Source organism: Bacillus rossius, chromosome 8 (assembly GCF_032445375.1).
Source record: "Bacillus rossius redtenbacheri isolate Brsri chromosome 8, Brsri_v3, whole genome shotgun sequence".
Classification (NCBI taxonomy): domain Eukaryota; kingdom Metazoa; phylum Arthropoda; class Insecta; order Phasmatodea; family Bacillidae; genus Bacillus; species Bacillus rossius.
The window spans coordinates 31,557,425-31,578,013 of NC_086336.1; the positions used below are offsets into that span (position 1 = coordinate 31,557,425).

The 20,589-nt window shown below is 39.9% G+C and overlaps 1 protein-coding gene across 1 annotated transcript in view; it reads right to left on the reverse strand.

Moving 5' to 3' along the window:
• The window catches only part of LOC134534704 (suppressor of lurcher protein 1-like), a 360,907-nt gene that overhangs the window by 109,733 nt on the left and 230,585 nt on the right, over positions 1-20,589 (reverse strand). Inside the window, exon 8 of the mRNA XM_063373180.1 lies at positions 9,881-10,104. Coding sequence (XP_063229250.1) covers positions 9,881-10,104 — 224 coding nt within the window. The remainder of the gene's footprint in view (positions 1-9,880; positions 10,105-20,589) is intronic.

Below are 20,589 nucleotides of genomic sequence, written 5' to 3' on the forward strand. Positions count from 1 at the left end.
AAGTTTGTTTATAGTCTAAACAGTTTTACAGCTATTACAACTTTATATCGTTTGATTAGTAAAATTTGGCTCCGCTATATCATAGTACATAATTTAAAGTAATGCCTAAAGGTAAAAATGAATGGCTGCTAAAAATAGTTAAACTTGCAAATTTGCTTGCGTTTAGTATTGAATAAATTACATTTTGGCAATGGCAAAAATTGTAAATTTAATGTTAATGGATATTATGTTATGGTCTCTGAAAATCTCTTAATGAGTGGTTTATACTCTACCAAAGGCGAATTTTCATAATCAAAAGTTAAACCATTCTTACAGCATAATAAAACTTGAAACTAATATAGCATATTTTCGGTTCTTATCTCCTACCATTGAACGAAAGCTGCTGAACATTAAGGTTAAAATATAATTTAGGAAGGACGCCATATTGGTTTAAAAAGTTCTCGTGCCAAAATAATTTTTTCACGTTTAATATTGAAAACTGTTTTCATTACGCTATGAATCAGACATTACGATTTTTATCAAATATCATACCACAATGTCCATTGACAGTACTATTACAGTTAAATAATCTCCAAATAATAAATCAAAAACTAAACGTCAATGACTTCACAGGGGAAACTATTTGCAGCAGGCATTCACAATTAACTTCACGCATTACAATTAATAATATAATTAAAGTCAAACCTCAATAATACAAACCTGAAAGGACCACAATTTTTTCACCTTTCAACAAAATAAAATGACAAAATATATATAATTCATAAAACAAATTCAAATAAATTTAAAACTTGCTCCCTATTTTATACCACACAGTAAGAACCTTTTTTTAACGATTGTAAAATACAATTTTAGAATTTTATGATGGTTACATCTATGGTTTGAAAAAATTCTACTATATCACACTTAAATGAAGTAAGGCAGAAGAATAAAGCTAAGATTCGACATACTTCCATGAAGAATAATATTTCAAAGCGTTTTTTTCCCTATAATTTAATGAATCAAAGCATTGTTATCATTATTATTATAAATGAAACGTCACACTGATTCTTCACATAGTTCTGGGAAATTTGTATCAACCCTCCTTTACTATGTGCAACTGTAAACCTAGGAATATTATCAACTTTGTAGTACAAAATAATCAAACTTCTGTACTTAACAAATTACCTAGCACTATAACTCCTATATAATTTCCAGTGACTGCTGAAAAAAAAAATTGTATAATGCGAGTTATGTATTAACAGGGTTTTTATAAACGAGATTTCACTATACCTACTATGCTTTGACGAAGCTAAAATTCGAAAATTAAAGGATAGGAAATATTAACTGCAAAACCAAAAGTTGAAACCAAGATGGCGTATGTTTATATCTCCCTCTTTAATATTCACGTGTGGGTGTATAATCTCGTCCGTTTGGTACATTGGTCGGAACTCCCGACTCATGTGTCAAAGGTTACGGGTTCCAATAGCGTAATCAGAGGAGAGTGATGGGGGGGGGGGGGGGAATATGACCCCCCTTTCCCTTCCTACCCGAATTGGGGAAAAAATTCGCTAAACATCAGTGATGGCAAAGTGTTATTTAGGGTGATTCAAGGTGAACTGTTACAACGCCTGCTATTTCAACTGTGTGAGAAGCCGCGTCTACTACGACTACTTCTGAGGCCCATATGTCAGTGTGTTAGTGTCGATAGTAAAATAATTTATATAGAATAACCGTCGTCAAACTTTATTTTTTGATGTGTAACATCTTATCTCTCGGTACACGGCATTCGGTAGGAGTAATTACGTGAATGGAACGGAAATGTGTAACCACGGTGCTGACATCTGTGGAGGATGGTGCTAAACCAAAGTTTACAAAGACAACGGGAAACTTTATAGTATTAACTGTTTGGTGAATTTTAAAAAGTTGGCCAGTATCTTAATAAAATTCATTGTCAAAAATCAGGTCGGACGCCGTAGTTAAGTATTTTTCAAGAGGAGCCGTTTCATTATCCTACCTATAATTTAAAAATTTCACTCCGCAAATCGAATGATTCGATAGTCAACGTAGCTGTTCCGACAACGAATTATAGTGGCGGGTGCAAAAACTACGTGTGATTAGCGGAAATAAATGTAGTTCAAAACATAATATGCGGATATTTATCACACCCGGCATTATTTCAAATGATTATAAGTTGAATTTCGTGTCCGAGTTTCGTATTATGTGTTAGCAACATTAGAAAACGTGCATTTTCTCGTTACCGAGAATAGAAGTTACACTTTTCTGGCGAGTTTTCAAAGACTAGCTCAAATTTTTTCACCCCCCTCCCCCCTTTTTAAATCCTTCTTCAACGCGAAAAAAAAAATCTGTATCCGCTACTAATGGGTTTGATTCCCGGCCGTCCATGTGGCGAGAATTGTAATTTATGAGCATTGAGTTAGTAGTCGAGCGGTTCGAATCTCGTATTCCTGGAGGTGACGTCGCTTCTAGCCTCTGTGCGCGAACATTTCGACGCGAATCTCAACCGACATCGAGATACGTGAGTAGTTTCGGCGCTGTCGCTGGAACCACAATAGCGCGACATCGCCGTATTGCGAACACGTGGTTTTCTTTATCGGCGCGACGAACAGAAAAAAATAACTTGATCGAACATTTCCCTTGAAATGTTCATTTTCATCACGTACACTACATCCGTCCGCCCACTGGGTCCAGTGGCTAGCGTGTCTACTTGTGGGCCAAGAGGCCCCAGGGTCGATACCCGGTCGAACCTTCTCCCTGGGTTCGTGACCGGTGTCCCTTTCACCTTCATCCCGCGGAAGGCAATGCCAAACCATCGCGGAATCCACCCTGCCCCGCCAGGCATAGGGACGTCACGCCTGTCAACACTGTGGCGTTACCTGAGCTCGCGTCTTCCAGTAATGGGTAAAACCATTCATCCAGCCAATGTTTACATGTTGGTTTTAACCGACCTTTTACTGTGTATATGTACTTATATGTGTAATCCAGATGTGATATTTATTCACGAAAAACATTCTACGTGAAAGTAATTAACAGATATCCAAATTCTTATGTTGGTTTCAGTAAAGTCTCTCCAGTGATGCGATGACAATAGAGGGGGAAAAAAAAAACTATCAAAGTGAAAAGTCTATCACGTCCGTAAATTTTGTAGTACTGACGTCAGAGATGTGTAGAGCGTGATTGGACGCGCTGGACAAAGGGTGCGATGCAATTGGCACGATTTAGATTAATTTTTATTTTTTCCAACTGTACTGTTACATAGGTACAGATGCTTGATGAAACTTTACTATTAATATTTTATTTCAACGGCATCGAGAAAACGAATACATTTCTGCACTACAGACTTGTGATACATACCTCTTTGGAGCTGTATATCTATGCATTTTCTTTTAGTGTCATGTTTTGTTATATTTTATCTGTGTATAATAACAGCTATGTGTTCATTGTTATTATACAAATAGCATTAGATTGTATTTTAGAGATGACATTGTGCTAGCTGTGGAATGTAAAACCATTTTAGCCTCCAACTAAGCTAAGCAACAAGATTGGTTGTCAGCTTGTTTGGCGCACTATTCAACTTGTATTTTATTGGCTGGAATTGTTTTAAAATTATGTGAGGGTGAACCAGTAAGTAGAGATTAAAAAAAAAGGCTCTTCTACCATTATTAAGGAATGATGGATGTAATTTGGATACTTTCATTTTATGGCCTATAGATATTCTAGACATATGTTTAAGTTCAAAGCCAAAAGAGCCTGAAAGTATTTCTGATATTTAGTTCGTGCGGCATAAGTATTACTCCGAAGATATTAAAGTGTAAAAAAAAAAATATACGGTTGATTTTGTAAATGCCCATAGACGTTTTGGTATATTCTGGCGGCGTTTAACTGTTTACCAATTGACAAAATACAACTATTTTCGACAGATTGAATCTAATTATATCATTCAGAAAGCTTTAATAAGCAATTAGGCCTGAAATAGTTAAAAGCTAAATCCACAAGTCATGAACTGTGATTAAGAGACCTCGGCTTCTAACCGACTAAGCATTAAATTTTCATAATTATTTTTGCTTGAACCCAGAGAAATAAGAAAATATATCAAGCTCTTTTTATTTGAATCGATTCATGAACAATTTTTAATTACCTTTGAACTTTTAAAATACAGAGCACAGCCATAATTGTTAGTTAGGAAATAAATATTTTCTTATTATATTAGCGTGGAAAGTATTGTTTACTAGATAACACGAATATATAATATTATTTTTAATTCTTGTAAATATATTCAAGTTAGCAGAGTTTAAAAATATATTGTGGATGTTTGTAGTTAATTTTATGTGTTTTATGTTATTAAAGAAAATAGAGTACATTAAAACCATAGAGTTTTGTCCGATCTTTAGATGTTTAATACTAAGTTTATAAATTTAATAATACGAAATATCACCAAAGTTAATGAATGGATCACTTCACAGTACTATTTATATACTAATTACTATATTTCTCACAATAACAACATACCCTTTACTACAAAGTAGTCCAAGTCTATTTTGATAGATATACAGTGATAGATAGGTACATACTGCAGCAACATCCAGAGTGATACCATTTCAGAGAGTGGATAGTAGATAGATAACTACAATACCACTCCACAAACAATCAAGTACGACATCTGCGATGTTAGCGCGACCAAAATGGCGGACGCTACAGACTTTCCTAATAATTTTTGCCCCTTTAATTCCATCGTGTTGTAGGCGCGGTATTACTTACCGACCTGAGAGTGATCATTTGGTCATCAAATTTTGTCTAAACTGGTTCATTGTTTATAAAATTATTTTTCGTTTTCGTTAAGGTGTTGTTTATTTACTAAACGTGTTTGGGAAACCTAGTGAATATTTCAAGTACAATGATTTGATCGGAATAAATTTTTAACTTAGGTAACACAAATATTTCTCAAACAGGTCAGTTTGAACAAACTTGTAAACATCGACGGCTGTCGCATATGAGTTGGGAATGTAATGGCATGAAATAATTTATATCTAGTTGTTTGTTTCTCTTTGTCATGATGTTAAAAATTGCATTTTTAAGGCGGAGTTTCACACGCCATGTTGATTTTTCAATTCTCAAGGCTATTTATGTAATTTTAACGATAAACCTCTTTTGAACTTATTGTTATATCACCAATACTTTCAACATATAGTCACCAAGTACAATATAATGAGTCTATAAATTTGCTTAAGTCTTCATAATTGTTTTCATTTGCGTACATTTTTACACTCATTATATTTAACTAAGTAAATATCAGTTGAAAATATTTGGGACAGCACAACAGATGCAAGCCAGTTATACTGTAAATTTACAGAAATAGACCTTAACCAATATGATACCTAAATGAGAAAATTGAAAAATTCCACATGGCGCGTGAAACGCAGCCTAAGCAAAAACGCTGTTGTCTTGGTGTCGCGCTGTTGTGACCACAGCACAAAGGGCGGTATTCTAAGACGTTCGGTCAATGTAGAGAATAAGCACTGTCTTGGTGGAACACAACCGTAACCTAATTCAGGGGTCGTATTCCAGAACGTGTTCAAACCGAATCCCAGTAAGGAAACAAATCGACAACAGTTTTATTAAACGGTGCCCTGCACGGAGGTAGAATCTGGTTTCAACGCTTTTTAGCGGGTGTTTTGCAATTATCGATACAATTGTTACGGCACCATCGCACAAAACTATAATGGCCATTCAAATTTTCTAAAGTACTTTTAATTTCGCGATTTTTTCTTGTGTACAAAATGTATTCTAGGATAATTTAGCTTAATGAAGTTTCATTTGGCACACCGGCCAGCTTGGTACATCTCCCGACTATCACAAAAATTACTCTACACGAATTAATGGCGCCAGATGCAGGTCCGCTATCTCGAAGAAATCACCAAAGAAGTGAACTCTGCGCACGCGCGGATGTTTGGGCAACAAATGGGCAACGGATACAACATCAAAATCGGTGCCCTAAGAATAAGAGGCTGGCCGTGTCCTATCGTGCACTAGGAATACAGTTAGAGTACAGGTGTAGCATATTCGACCTTAAACGCTTATTTGTTTGTAGCTTGGAATATCGGCCGAAGAGTCGCGTTGCCCACCATAACACACGGAGGGAGGTGCAGAAGTGCGACTCTTGCAGTGGAAATTAAAAGCCATGTTTTCGCGACGTGTGACGTTATCTGTCGGGTGGGCCCATAACTTCTAGCAAAAAAAAAAAAAAAACTCGGACGGGAGGTTCCTATCCAAAATGTTGGGTTTATCATGTTAATTTAACTTATTGACAACTAATTGCTAGGTAACAGATATTTAAACTGTGCTAAAAACACTTAATGCTGTTTTTAGTTAAACAAAAAGCATGTTATATATATATATAAATTAGAAGGAGATGTAAAATTGCTAGTAAGTCCGACCACAAAATAAGTGGCTACCAAAATAAAGATTAATTTGGCCGGCTTGGTACATCCAATACATACATTGTTTACGTGATAATAACTTATGCATCAATATAGGTATGCTAGTAATATATTATGAATTATACTATATATCGGGTGGGCCCAAAACTACTTAAAAGACGCGTGTTACTTAGTACATGTGATATAAGTGAAACTTCTTTGGCAATTAAAACCTCGACTCGTAAGTACCTATATCGTGAGGGGTAAAACGAAAGAGAGCGAGAGACAGATAAAGAGAGATAAAGAGAGATATAATAAAGTTTTATAATAATGATTATTTAACAATAAATATTATTCACTGTTGAAATACTCACACAATAAAGAAAAAATTGTGCATGCTACTGTTTCTTCAAACAATTCTGCCATTTGGAAAACGCCAAATTATTAACAAAATGTTACATTCATAACAGGTAGTGCTATCTATGCAGGAAATGTACGGATTGTCTCAACAGCGCTCTCTACGCTGCTGGTTGAACAATGATGAACGCAAGCGCGCTGGTAATAAATATAAAATTCAAGGCATTCACAGATGACTGTTTGTGATACCTAAATTTCCAGAAACATGCGCATGCAAGCACTCTCTTTCTTATTTTTTCGTTCATCTACTTATCTCAGTTATATTGTTTTTGGACGGGGGACAAATCGTACAAAAAGGAGAAAGAAAAAGAGCCCAGAAACGTATATAGCATAGTGCTCTCGTTATATATGTTTGGCCAAGTACCTATTCTCTGTACTTTTTTCGTGTCAGAATGTTTCACATGTTTCGCGAAAACATTGCATTATTAATTTTTTTTTTACAGAATTTATGTGTGGCCAGTGCATCTGTATGATGTTGCCACTTGGGCATATATCTCGAGTACCTGCTGCCACTCAGTAACTTCCATCGTTAACGCCGGACTACGTATGATTCTCGGATATCCGTTGCGGAGACATTTCACGTCGCTGTCAAGATTTTCCACATTTCCTTCCATAATCATAACCCTCTGGTTGCAATGCTCGCTGAATACAAAATTTATAAGGACAAACCTCAACCTCGTATTAAGTACTCTCTGAAATGCCATCCTCTTTAACAGCACTAACAGTCATTTATGCCCCCAATGAATCACTCGAAGAGCTTGTTTTGTTTTGTAATAGTGTTGGTATTGATATTGCGTATATCGTGTTTAATTTTAAACACAGTGCTCATGTCTATATTTATATTTTTTTTATCACAGATAACATTCTTTAAAGAGACGAACAATTTGTTCCCAGTACTTACGTTCTTTTCGAATTATCATATAAAGAATGATTCGCACTGAACTAATTAGCTAGTTTCGGTGTTATATTTGGGCTGTCGGAATTATATATATAATTATAATGTAAATACTTCTATGCTGTATATATTTATGCTAAAGTTTTTTGAATGTTTTTTTTTACCCTAAACAACATGAAAGATTTGTGCTTGGAAAAGCGTTGTACGGGTGGGATGCGCATTTAAAAAGGTATTTAACCTGAGTATTGTCCTATGTGTGAATAAATGATCTGAATCTGAATCAGTGTCATTGAAAGACGCGGCCAAAGAAGCTCCGGTGTCAGTCTCGGCAGTTGGTGTGTAAGTCTCGGCAGTTGGAGTGTAAGTCTCGGCTGTTGGAGGATAAGTCTCGGCAGTTGGAGTGTCAGTCTCGGCAGTCGGAGTGTCAGTCTCGGCAGTCGGAGTGTCAGTCTCGGCAGTCGGAGTGTCAGTCTCGGCAGTCGGAGTGTCAGTCTCGGCAGTTTGAGTGTGAGTCTCGGCAGTTTGAGTGTGAGTCCCGGCAGTTGGAGTGTCAGTCTCGACAGTTGGAGTGTCAGTCTCGGCAGTTGGAGTGTCAGTCTCGGCAGTCGGAGTGTCAGTCTCGGCAGTTTGAGTGTGAGTCCCGGCAGTTGGAGTGTCAGTCTCGGCAGTTGGAGTGTCAGTCTCGGCAGTTGGAGTGTCAGTCTCGGCAGTCGGAGTGTCAGTCTCGGCAGTCGGAGTGTCAGTCTCGGCAGTCGGAGTGTCAGTCTCGGCAGTCGGAGTGTCAGTCTCGGCAGTTTGAGTTTGAGTCTCGGCAGTTTGAGTGTGAGTCCCGGCAGTTGGAGTGTCAGTCTCGGCAGTTGGAGTGTCAGTCTCGGCAGTTGGAGTGTCAGTCTCGGCAGTCGGAGTGTCAGTCTCGGCAGTCGGAGTGTCAGTCTCGGCAGTCGGAGTGTCAGTCTCGGCAGTTTGAGTGTGAGTCTCGGCAGTTTGAGTGTGAGTCCCGGCAGTTGGAGTGTCAGTCTCGGCAGTTGGAGTGTCAGTCTCGGCAGTTGGAGTGTCAGTCTCGGCAGTTGGAGTGTCAGTCTCGGCAGTTGGAGTGTCAGTCTCGGCAGTCGGAGTGTCAGTCTCGGCAGTTTGAGTGTGAGTCTCGGCAGTTTGAGTGTGAGTCCCGGCAGTTGGAGTGTCAGTCTCGGCAGTTGGAGTGTCAGTCTCGGCAGTTGGAGTGGGAGTCTCGGCAGTTGGAATGTAAGTCTCGGCAGATGGAGTGTAAGTCTCGGCAGTTGGAGTGTCAGTCTCGGCAGTTGGAGTGTCAGTCTCGGCAGTTGGATTGTCAGTCTCGGCAGTTGGAGTGTAAGTCTCGGCAGTGGGAGTCTTAAGTCTCGGCAGTTGGAGTGTCAGTCTCGGCAGTTGGAGTGTCAGTCTCGGCAGTTGGAGTGTCAGTCTCGGCAGTTGGAGTGTCAGTCTCGGCAGTTGGAGTGTCAGTCTCGGCAGTTGGAGTGTCAGTCTCGGCAGTTGGAGTGTAAGTCTCGGCAGTTGGAGTGTAAGTCTCGGCAGTGGGAGTCTTAAGTCTCGGCAGTTGGAGTGTAAGTCTCGGCAGTTGGAGTGTCAGTCTCGGCAGTTGTAGTGTAAGTCTCGGCAGTGGGAGTCTTAAGTCTCGGCAGTTGGAGTGTCAGTCTCGGCAGTTGGAGTGTCAGTCTCGGCAGTTGGAGTGTAAGTCTCGGCAGTTGGAGTGTCAGTCTCGGCAGTTGGAGTGTCAGTCTCGGCAGTTGGAGTGTCAGTCTCGGCAGTTGGAGTGTAAGTCTCGGCAGTGGGAGTCTTAAGTCTCGGCAGTTGGAGTGTCAGTCTCGGCAGTTGGAGTGTCAGTCTCGGCAGTTGTAGTGTAAGTCTCGGCAGTGGGAGTCTTAAGTCTCGGCAGTTGGAGTGTCAGTCTCGGCAGTTGGAGTGTCAGTCTCGGCAGTGGGAGTGTGAGTCTCGGCAGTTGGAGTGTCAGTCTCGGCAGTTGGAGTGTCAGTCTCGGCAGTTGGAGTGTCAGTCTCGGCAGTTGGAGTGTCAGTCTCGGCAGTTGGAGTGTCAGTCTCGGCAGTTGGAGTGTAAGTCTCGGCAGTGGGAGTGTGAGTCTCAGCAGTTGGAGTGTGAGTCTCGGCAGCTGGAGGCGCACCTCCGGAGGCGGGCTGGAACTGGTAGGCGGCCTTGAAGCCGCGGCCGGGCTGCTGCGAGTTGGCCACGAACAGCACGTGCAGGTGTTGCCCCGTGGACAGCACCTCCACGCCGGCCGCCTCGTTGCAGAGGAAGGCCACGACCCGCCGCCGGCCGTCGTCCTCCGCCTCCTCCTCCTCGTCCCGCCCGGCGAACACCTTGATGACGTCGGCGCTGTTCAGGCAGCTGCGAACAGCGCGTCACCATGGCGAGTCCTTAAGTACTCGCCGCAACCTCGGCGACAAGACAAAGTCGCGTGTTCCCGTGTCGCAAATACACTTGTGTCACGAAACTCTGGCAAGAAACCGACGCAGAATTCCTTTAAAATAATCCCCGGCGTGATAAATATATACACTACATTTCTTGAAGCGAATCACCAGAATCCGCTAGAATTTCGCTGCTGATGCATCTACGTCGACTATTGAATATCGAATCATTTGATTAGCAAATAGAAAATTTATACTCTACGTATGATGAAACGGCTCCGATAAGAGCGAAAAAGACTTGAAAAAATAATAAACACCGGCTTTTGACCTGATTTTCGAAAAATGTTTTATTAAAATACTGCCTATATTGTTAAAAAAATCATTAAAAAATTAATACTATAATGGTTCCCTTTATTTAGCGCCATCCTCCATAGATGGCAGCACCGTTGTTTACACATTTCCATTCCATTCATAAAATTATTCCAATCAAATTCCGTATCAAGAGAGCTAAGATGTTACAGTGGAAAATATATAATAAGAAATTGAAGCAACTTAAAATATTTTTATCTGCAGATAAATTATATTTGTCATGAAAAACACCATGCAAAATGTTAAGATCTTGACGAGTTATTAAATAAATATATTAACAACAGCAAACGTAAACATTTCATCAGTTTTGAATCTTTAAACACATAATTACAGTCAGGTGTGGTATTTCCGATTAGTGTGTGCTTACTACATTACAACAGCTGTCGTGGCTGTTTTATGATAATCTATTTCGAATCTCGAGGTTAAATCCCTTCGAAGAGGTGTATTGTACCAGACGTTTCTCTCTGCATTGCAGGAGGCATCTTCAAGGTAGAGAACTCAACTGTCTCCCATATCAGTTGATTTCTTAACCATGAATATGCCTGCTGCCATATATGTACATTGATCCGGGAAGGGGGGGGGGGCAGAGGGAATTAAGAAACTTCTCACTGACAGGACCTTCCTGCGCTCGCAAAATCGTGACTGTGAAACGGGGTTGATAACATAAACGTCAGAACTGTGCCTTATGGAAAACTTTCTGTATATTTTTACGTTTGCTGTTTATTGCATGCAAATAAGTCAAAATGTGGGAAGTATACAACATGCAAGCATCCTATTCTGAGACGACTTGTGTTGGTCCCTTGTGAATCCTACAGATTTGCGCCCCTGCCAGAAACTTCTTTTGCAACACAGCTCTTCTAAATGGCTCAACCTCAAGTACAGGGTGTCCACAAAAGAACGCCCCATAACAGTTTAATTTAGACTATCTACACAAATCGTACATCCAGTTGAAGGTAAACTAACATAGTTTTTCTTACGAATAATCAATATGTGCACCTTTAGCTATGCGGCACACTCAACCAACCTAAAGTCCAATTCATTCTATACTTTGGATAACATGTTTGGAGTAATGGAAGCAATAGCCTCTTCAATTCTGTGTCTCAACTCTGAAAAATCATTAGTTAGCGACGGAAGTGGACACGATCTTTTATAAAGCCCCAAAGGAAAAAAAAATACATTGCGTTGTGTCATGTGAACGTGGAAGCCAGCGAAAAAGAGCTCCGTCGTCTCGACCATTACGACCAATCAGGGAATTAGAAGTTCAACCACTCTCGTACAAAGAGATTGTTATGGGGAGGGCTGAAATTACAGATTCACTCTTAGTTAATAGCGTGACACAAAAAACCTTTTTCCGCTCAGGAGGAGTCGCCATGCGTAGGTGGCGCTGCAAACGTTAAAACAGCAAAGCAATACTCACTCGTGCATGCGGTTATGAAAAACTTTTTGAGTTACCATTTAATTGTGACCTTGAATCAAAACTCTACAACGCTTACAGTCGATACTATTAAATTTTATAACCGGGGCATTATTTTACGGGCATACTATAGTGTAGAGTAGAAGTGTGGCAGGGCAGAACACTCGCATCCAGAGCGCCCGGGTGGGGATCTCGGTCCGGAAGTCCCTCCAGCCAATGCTGCTATGGTCGATTCCTTCCCCAATCCGCGGTGGTCGCCTCTCACCTAGTCGACCCGTGGCTCGAATCCCGGCGGGGTGGAATCACCAGCTTCTCTGAAAGTTGGAAACGTAGCGGACATTGCTATGAGCCGGCTGAAGCTCCAATTTAATATAATTCCTTGAACATACGGTATTGCAGTTTTGCGATGTTTCTCATGGAATAAATACAAGAACTCAAATGAAGAAATAAAAAGGAAAACATAAACACACAGAAAAACCTGCCTAAATCAGATACGTCAAACAGATAAACCCAACAATATGCCTAAACAGGTATATTATGGACAACACATCGACGACAGCAGAAGATCACACTCATACAGAAAAATATCAAACAGCACAAGAATTCCGTGAAATGAATTTAGTCATGAAAAAAATTTTACAACGACGAAACATTTTGAACAAAAACAGTATATGCAGGCAGACAATAAAACCTGGACAACGCAGCAAATATATAAACACAACGATGAAGATAAACAGATATTATGGACAACTCAACGACGACAACACCGACGAACACAGTAGGTTTCATATGGCAAAACAGTTGCGACGTTTTTTGGGAAAAGTTAAATCTTCTCGGGATACTCCCGTCTATCAACCCTCATTCCGACAATGATTAAATTATGATCTCACTTACACTTTTCGATCGTCTCTAATGCCCTCGATATCAACGAGACGATTTAATAATTCATCCATTATATTATTAATTCCCTCATTCTTCATTTCTGTCCACAATTTCCCAAACGACTTGAATGTCAACGAAACGTCAAAACACAAATGTACCAGTAGCGTGCTCAAGGAACTGGTAAGGGCTCGGGCCTAAATTACGAGGCGACGTCTTCCTCCACAGTGCAGATGGTCGTAGCGTCAAATTTGGCACGATATGGTATTCTGGATAATTCATGCGGATGTGTGTGTGTGTGTCGCTTGCGATTGTGCGATTAGGTACGCCACCTTCCGATTAGCCTAATGGCATAAAAGCGTGAGCTTTAAATAGCCCAAGGAAGTAATAACAATTGTTAACTATAAAATTTCGAAGATCATAACTGCAAATATATTGTAGCTACTTGTTTTTGCTTATTAAATATACCACATATTACGTATTTCTGCTGAATGTCCGTATTTCGTTGTTCTGGGAAGCTCTAATGTAACTTGCAATTTAGTGCACGTATTGATAACGATAGTTAGTGAATAAATTATGTGAGATATTGGGCAGAAAAAAAACGTGTGCGCAACGTGTTCGTACCCAGCTGTCGCTTTAAAACGTTTTCGGTTGGTGGCGCGTGGGATCGAGAAGACCCTGGGATGAAGCTATACCTCTTGAACTTCACGCGCGAAGAATCGGAAAGTTCCGGAGGATAAATCCGTAGGTCGTTTACTGAACCTTCTTCCTTCCCCTACCCCTAAAACTTCAGAACAAGCGTCTCTCTCTCTCCTCCCTCCACCTTGTTACGTACTACTTGTTCTGAAACTTTCCCACCAAAATCGCAAGCTCCCCCTTTTTTTTTTTCTGTCGCGGAAGAGGGCTTGGCAGTGGGATCAGCAGGAAGCGGCAGGGTTGCGAGATTGTCGGCAGAAAATAACGGAAAAGAAAAGCTCTTATCCCTACGGGAATCGATCAGATAAGGAATGGAACCAGGCAAATACCTTTACATTCACTGTTTTTAAGGCCGAGGTCCAAAGTTTAAGACACTCATTATTATTATTGTTATTGTTATTATTGTGTCTCAACAGGGAATAAATATCCGTCCGAAATTGTGCAAATAAGCTTTAAACTTACTTATTACCAAAATGACAAAATCTCTTTCAAAATAATTTAAAAATATTGTATATTAAAAGTTTTAAAACCATTTTTCTTTGCCTCAAGGGACCTACATAACTGTTATTTTACATACAAGGAGGCTGAATGAAGCTGTAGCAAAATACCGTCTTACATACATAAAATTTCTTTTTTATATTAACTTTTTAATGTCCAATTGACGTAGCGAATCAAAATAAGTCGATTCCGTCGTTCACTACTTAATATCAGACACGAATAATGGTATATGGTCAACATATCAATGTTTATCCAACATTATTTTATATTTATTACGTATTTCGAATTATTCTTGAAATGGGAAATATTGACTTCAAACATGATTATAGACACACACCATTTCTAGTGTAACTGTAGGTCTTTTCATAGAAAATCCTATAGAACGGACAACAAATTTTCAATACCAGTACACATGGAAAATCAGTGAAAAACAGCTGATGTAAAATATTAAATGCATAGATGCCACAGATAATAACTTGAAAATAAAATGTAAATATCAGCACAGACGGGCTGGTAAAGACGCGTCAGTGTGCTGTCTAGACATTTATTACAGTGTGTCCATTAAATTATTTCCCAGTTTCAATGGTACATTATAATCGTTGAATTTAGACATTTTACAACAAATCATACATCAAATTGAAGGTAAACTAACATAGATTTTTACAAATGTTCAAATGTGAACCTTTAGTAATGCGGCACACATTCCGCCAATTCCGTCCAATTCTTCGCACACTTTGGTTAACACGTTCGGAGTAATGGAAGCAATAAATACCCTCTTCAATACTGTGCCCAGCTCTGGAAAATCACAAGGTAGCGACGAAATGTAGACACGATCTTTTATAAAGCCTCAAAGCAAAATAAAATCGCATGGCGTTACGTCAGGTGAACGTGGAGGCCAGCGAAAAAGAACTCTGTCGTCTCGACAATTACGACCAATCCAACGGTCAGGGGCTTCGACGTTCAGCCACTCTCGTACAAAGAGATTCCAATGGAAAAGGGCTCCACTATGTTGCCAAATAAAGTTTACAGGTTCACCCTATACTAATTGGGGAAAGAGCCAGTCTTTCGCGCTGCACGCGAGAAAACAGAGCAGTATTCGCGCATACGCTTATCTAAATATATTAGTTACTCTTTAACTGTGACCTAGAACCAAAACTCTACAATGCTTGAAGTTCATACTATTAAATTTTATAACTGGAACATTCTTTTTGGACATACAAGTGTAACGTAAAAAAAATTGTGAAATTCAAAGTAAATTAAAATCCAGGGTATGGAGGCGGGGTTCAAATAAGTTTTCATCATGCCCAGAAGTTTGAAGGAAGGGCATAACTAACCCGGTCACAGGGGGCACAGACAGCCCCATGAATGCAGGTGGGGCTAATGCCCGTACACGGTGGGCGTCGGAGGAGAGGGGGTTGTTTGCTGGGGAAACAGAAGGGGAGAGAGAAAATAAAAATTATCTGCGGCACGGCGCGCGGCAAAAACGAGGAAAGTTTCGGTTGGCCGACGCGCTGGGGTGGCGCTAAATCAGAAGCACGAAAAGGCGGTGAGGTCAGAGGTAGGCTTCTCTGGCGCAGAGGGTGGTTCCCCGAAGGAATCAGCGACCGTGCTGCGTCGTGTTCGGGTGTCGCGTTAGGGGCAACTCATTTAGACCTGCGGACACTCGCAAGGTGGAGGAGGAAAAATACAAGTTAGTAATGTAAGGCTCTTATTTTACAACACACGACTATTCCCAGAAGCGAGTAAGGCGCTCGCCTGTTTTACATCGCAAAGGATAATTTTGATGTTTAAACATCTCAGCTCTCGGTATTCTGTGAGTGGAACGGGGAAGTTGCATGGAACGGAAATGTGAAACCACAGTGCTGCCACCTGAGGCGAATGGCTCGAACCGAAGTTCACGAAGTAAAGAGGAAACGTTATAGTATCAACTGTTTGGTGAATTGAAACAAGATGGGAGAGTTCTAATTACATTCCTCGTCTGAAATCATGCCCAAAGCCGGGGTTTCGTTTATATTTTTCCCAAGTATTTTTCGCTTTTATCATAGTCGTTTCATTACATAGTTCAAATTTTCGCTCTGCAAATTGAATTATTCGATACTCAACATAGCTGGTCCGACAGCGAATTATAAAGGTGGTTGTAGAAACTATGTGAGAAATCGCGTCAAGACATGTAGTTGAAAACACAATTTTCGTATATTTATCACGCTCTGCATTATTTTAAATAAATGTCATAAGATTTGGTGTCCAAGTTTCGTATTGTAAGTATATTTGCAACATGAGAACACACGAATTTTTTTCGTTACAGAGGTTATTTTGTAATGTTAATACACTTGCAATATAAGTTATCAACCTATAAATGTTTATGGATGACTCCCGATTTACAAACAAATATACGGGATGATTCTGAATACAAATCGAAAAACTTCGCTGCAGTTTCATCACGGAACAAAAAAATACGTTAAAACCATATATACTTCTTCTCTAATGTGCTCCACAAAGTATAGATTTGCTTTTGAAGCTGGAAATGAAACTATTTTATTGAAAATAGTAAAGAAAGAATTTTAAAAAACCACACTAAGCATCTGCATAGTGTTCAGTTAAAAATGTTTTTACAACCACCTTAAGACTCGTCGCTGTAGTAAAATCATTTAATTTAAATAATTTGGGATGGATACAAATAAAAACGTATGGGGGAAAATGTAGAATAATAACGAAATTAATAAAAAATACGATGTTCATACTTAACTTTTTAATTTTTCCCCCTTTTATTGTTTCTATTTCTGGAGATGATTCTTCTGCATTAGTACACAAAGACTGAACTATGAAGTTACATAACAACAAAATATAAGTTTTTTTAATCTTAAAACATTCAAAGAGACTAGTTTCCCTGAAAATAATAATAAAAAAATATTAAAAAAGGTCTGGGAATAAATTAATGACAAAACTTTCACTATATATTGTATGAAATATATGTTTCATCACTCAAACCAAGAATTATAGTAAAGAAAACAAAAGAGAAATAGCTTGCTTAGCTGTAGAAATAAGAAAATCAAAGCAAAGAGTACAGAGTGGCGTACATGTAAGGAAAGAAAAAAATACAGGCTTTAATGAAACGTACAACATAATTCCTGTTGCAAAATGTTTTAGAATGTTGGTATATGTGTGTGTGTGTGTTAGAGGGAGCGACGCGACTCAAATCATAGCCAAGCTAAACCTTGGCTTCACACCTATGTGGATTAACTGCATGTTCATGTCATCTTCTTTCTTCTTCTTTCTTCTTATACATAGAAATGAATGTCTGTGTGTTCGTCTTCTATGCGTTCTTGCATCGTTCATCTAATTGAGTGGACTTGACCTTCGAAACAAGGGTAAGAACAAAACCTTAAAAAGCATAATTTAATTATTCTTGGTGAAATTTCACCATTCCATCGTCGTAGTACAGACTAACCCCGAAAGAATGCGGGCTATTAAATGTAGTTCACTCGGCACGAGACAGAGTGTGCGCGTTGCATGCAATCGGCGAGCTATCAATATCGATATTTGACTATGCGAGCGCACTCTATTCAGTAATTAACTTAACCAAATATGAATGCGCTGCACATAAGGACTGTAAGATTGAAAACGTCCTTGAAAGAAACTTTACACATCGCCAGCTTCGTATTTCTGTTAATTAAAAAAGGAACCGGTAATATCCTAACCGATAATGGTTTTCAACTTTAAAATACATCGTTTTACGCGGGGAAAAAATAACGTATATTTTATTATTTGCGGGAATGAAACATTTTACCGTATTGGACGGGAAAACACAGTAAAGGTGATTATCGTACTATCCCATTATAACTACCAAATTGTGAGCTGTGCTTACGCATGTCTCGCCTGTCCGCCGGCTGCTACGTGTCTGCTCACGTCTCCTCACTGTTCGCCGGCTGCTACGTGACTGCGCTCTCTGTGTCTGTGGTGACTTCCTTCTCACCTCCCCTGCCCCTCCTTGCCTCCCCTCCGCTGGTGTGTGCTCGGTCAAGCCAGTTCAGTCTGGAAGGTTCGGGCTAGTTCCCCTCTTCCTTCCCCTCTCCCCTGTGTGCTTACTCCGCCCCTAGTTAACTAGTATATAAACCCGCTATTAGCGGTGTCGCTACCTGCAGTCTGCCTTGACGTTTGGTGTGTGCACTTGTGCACTTGGTGACGTCGAAGCCGTGGTCATGGGCGTGAGTAACTTGGAACTTTAACGAAGTTTGTTTGTTTATTGTGTTTGTAGTGGCTTGTTAAACTAGAGTTGTGTTTGTCATTTTTCCTTTTCTTTCGTTGGCCACGTTCTAAGTCCTCGTTCATTATCAGTTGTTCTCTCTTCGCCCATGACCATATGGCTCGCTCGCCGTCAATATTTATAGTGTGTTGTCATTTTGTTTCAAATCTTTGCGTAGCTGGTTTGACTGCAGGTCACTGGGAAATATTATAAACACCTGGTTAAAGTAGGCTGTTATAGTTATAGGTTTCTAATATCGTTTACCGATTGCGTCACCACCTGACCTTTTTTCTGTATTGTGTAAAGTATAACAAGTTGTATAGTATACCACTTATGTATTATCTTTTAATTCTTTGTTATGCTTGAAACATCGGTTCATATATTTGTTATGTTTGAGGTTGTTACTAACGAGAATAAAAAATTAGTCTTGCATTGATCTTGGGCTCTTCTGTAGATGGTGCGCCGATTTTTCCCCTACACCTCCTGCTTTCTTAAGAAACTTGTTTTTTTTTTTTTACGATCTTTTTCTTTAAATCATCCTTGGCTGGTTCAGCTTGAAGGATGCTGTGACGTTTTGAACTTACCTCGCGCACAGTATAGTTCAAGCTGCGCCACTCTGCTCCTTAAGAGCAATTATAGCGGAGGTGTAAGGATTTAGGATCAGGATTTTTTTTTTTTTTGGAGGTGTGCGCACTCGGGAGACATGGCAACTTCTGCGGCCCCTGTAGGTTGGTTATATACTTTAAAACGTAGTGATCTTATTGATTATTTTAATGAAAATGAAATAGAGTTTGATGAGTCCGAAACAGTGAAAGAATTTAGAGTTAAAATAATAAATCATTTAAGGGCCAATATAGACACTCCCGCAGCTCCTTCTTCCACCTCTACCGAGACTCATGCTCCCTCTAGCCTAGATCAAAAGTGTTTCCTTAATGCTTTAAAGGGATTGCCTAGGTTAGAAGGTAGTTCCCCACAACTGGTTCTGTCTCAGCTTCATGAAGCGGCTAGAGTACACAAGTTAAAGTTAGTAGGTGAGTCAGATTTCTTGAAGGCATATTTGGGGAAATGCGGTGATGCCTTCTTACCTTTACTCACGGAAGCGATTACATCTCGGCTTACTTTTAGCGCCTTTAACGCTAGTGTGGTTTCCCTTGTTTGTCCTCCGCGCATTTTAGAAGCATGTAAACAGGAACTAGTCTACAGGTTTCAAAGACCACAAGAGAGTCTTTCCGATTTTATCAATTCAGTGTCCAGCTATGCCGAGGCTTTAGAGCTAAAATTAACAGAAGCACAATTAGTTCAGGTCATCCTTAACAATATTTCACCATTGATTTTACAGCATAGTGTCATGTTAACCGTTCCTACAAATATGTTGGAGTTGCGTCGTTGGAGCAACGAAGTAGACAACAAAATTGTAGCTATGAATAATTATGTAAAACAATTTCCTTCAGTATGTTCTACTCCTTCACCAGCCTCTCCAGGTCCCTCCACCTTTCCAATTGGGCGTCAGTCATCGCGGGGCAGGTTGACTCAGGTCAATGTGGTTAGTACTTGTTCATCGGATGGGGTAACTCAACCAGGGATCACGACAGTTAATTCGAGGCCTTTAGAGGCAGCCACCCGAGATTCATCGGTTAGATGCGCCAATTGCAGTCGGTATGGACATATGGCATCATGTTGTACTGAGCCGCTCAGGGACAGCTCTTCTCGAACCTGCTTTCGGTGTTAGAAAGCGGGGCACTATAGGTATCAGTGTCCGGGAAACTTATTGGGGTACCCCGTGAGAGTGGTCGGCGTACCTATCCTTCTTATAACAAGAAAGCCACTTCTGATTCACGTTTGTTCTTTGTGCCTATCTCTCTGTGTGGTAAAAGCGTTTCGGCTCTTGTTGACTCAGGTTCCACCAATAGTTTGGTTAGTGAGTCATTTTTAGGGCAGTTAAGTAGCTCTAACCCAGGTTTGAAAAGTCACATTCAACATGAGGCTGAGATTAAAATCTGTGTAGCTAACAATTCCATTATCACCTCCAATTCCATGGTTGTTTTACACTTCAAGATAGATCGACTGTCGTGGGACTGGCAGTTCCTTGTAGTTCCTGATTTGTCCTACCCCTTCATCTTAGGATTAGACTTTTTAGGGCACTCACAGGCAGTCATAGATTTCTCACATCACAAACTTAGATTTGGATTTGAACCTAATTTAACATTGAAATTAGAATCAGGTGATCGTAGTGCGTTTAAGCTTCTGGTTTCGGATGATGTCAGTGATGAGGATCATAAAATGAAGGCCCTAGTAGCCGAGTTTCCGGAAGTCTTTATGACTCGCATAGGGAGATGTAATGTTGTACCCTACAAATTTCAGTTGAA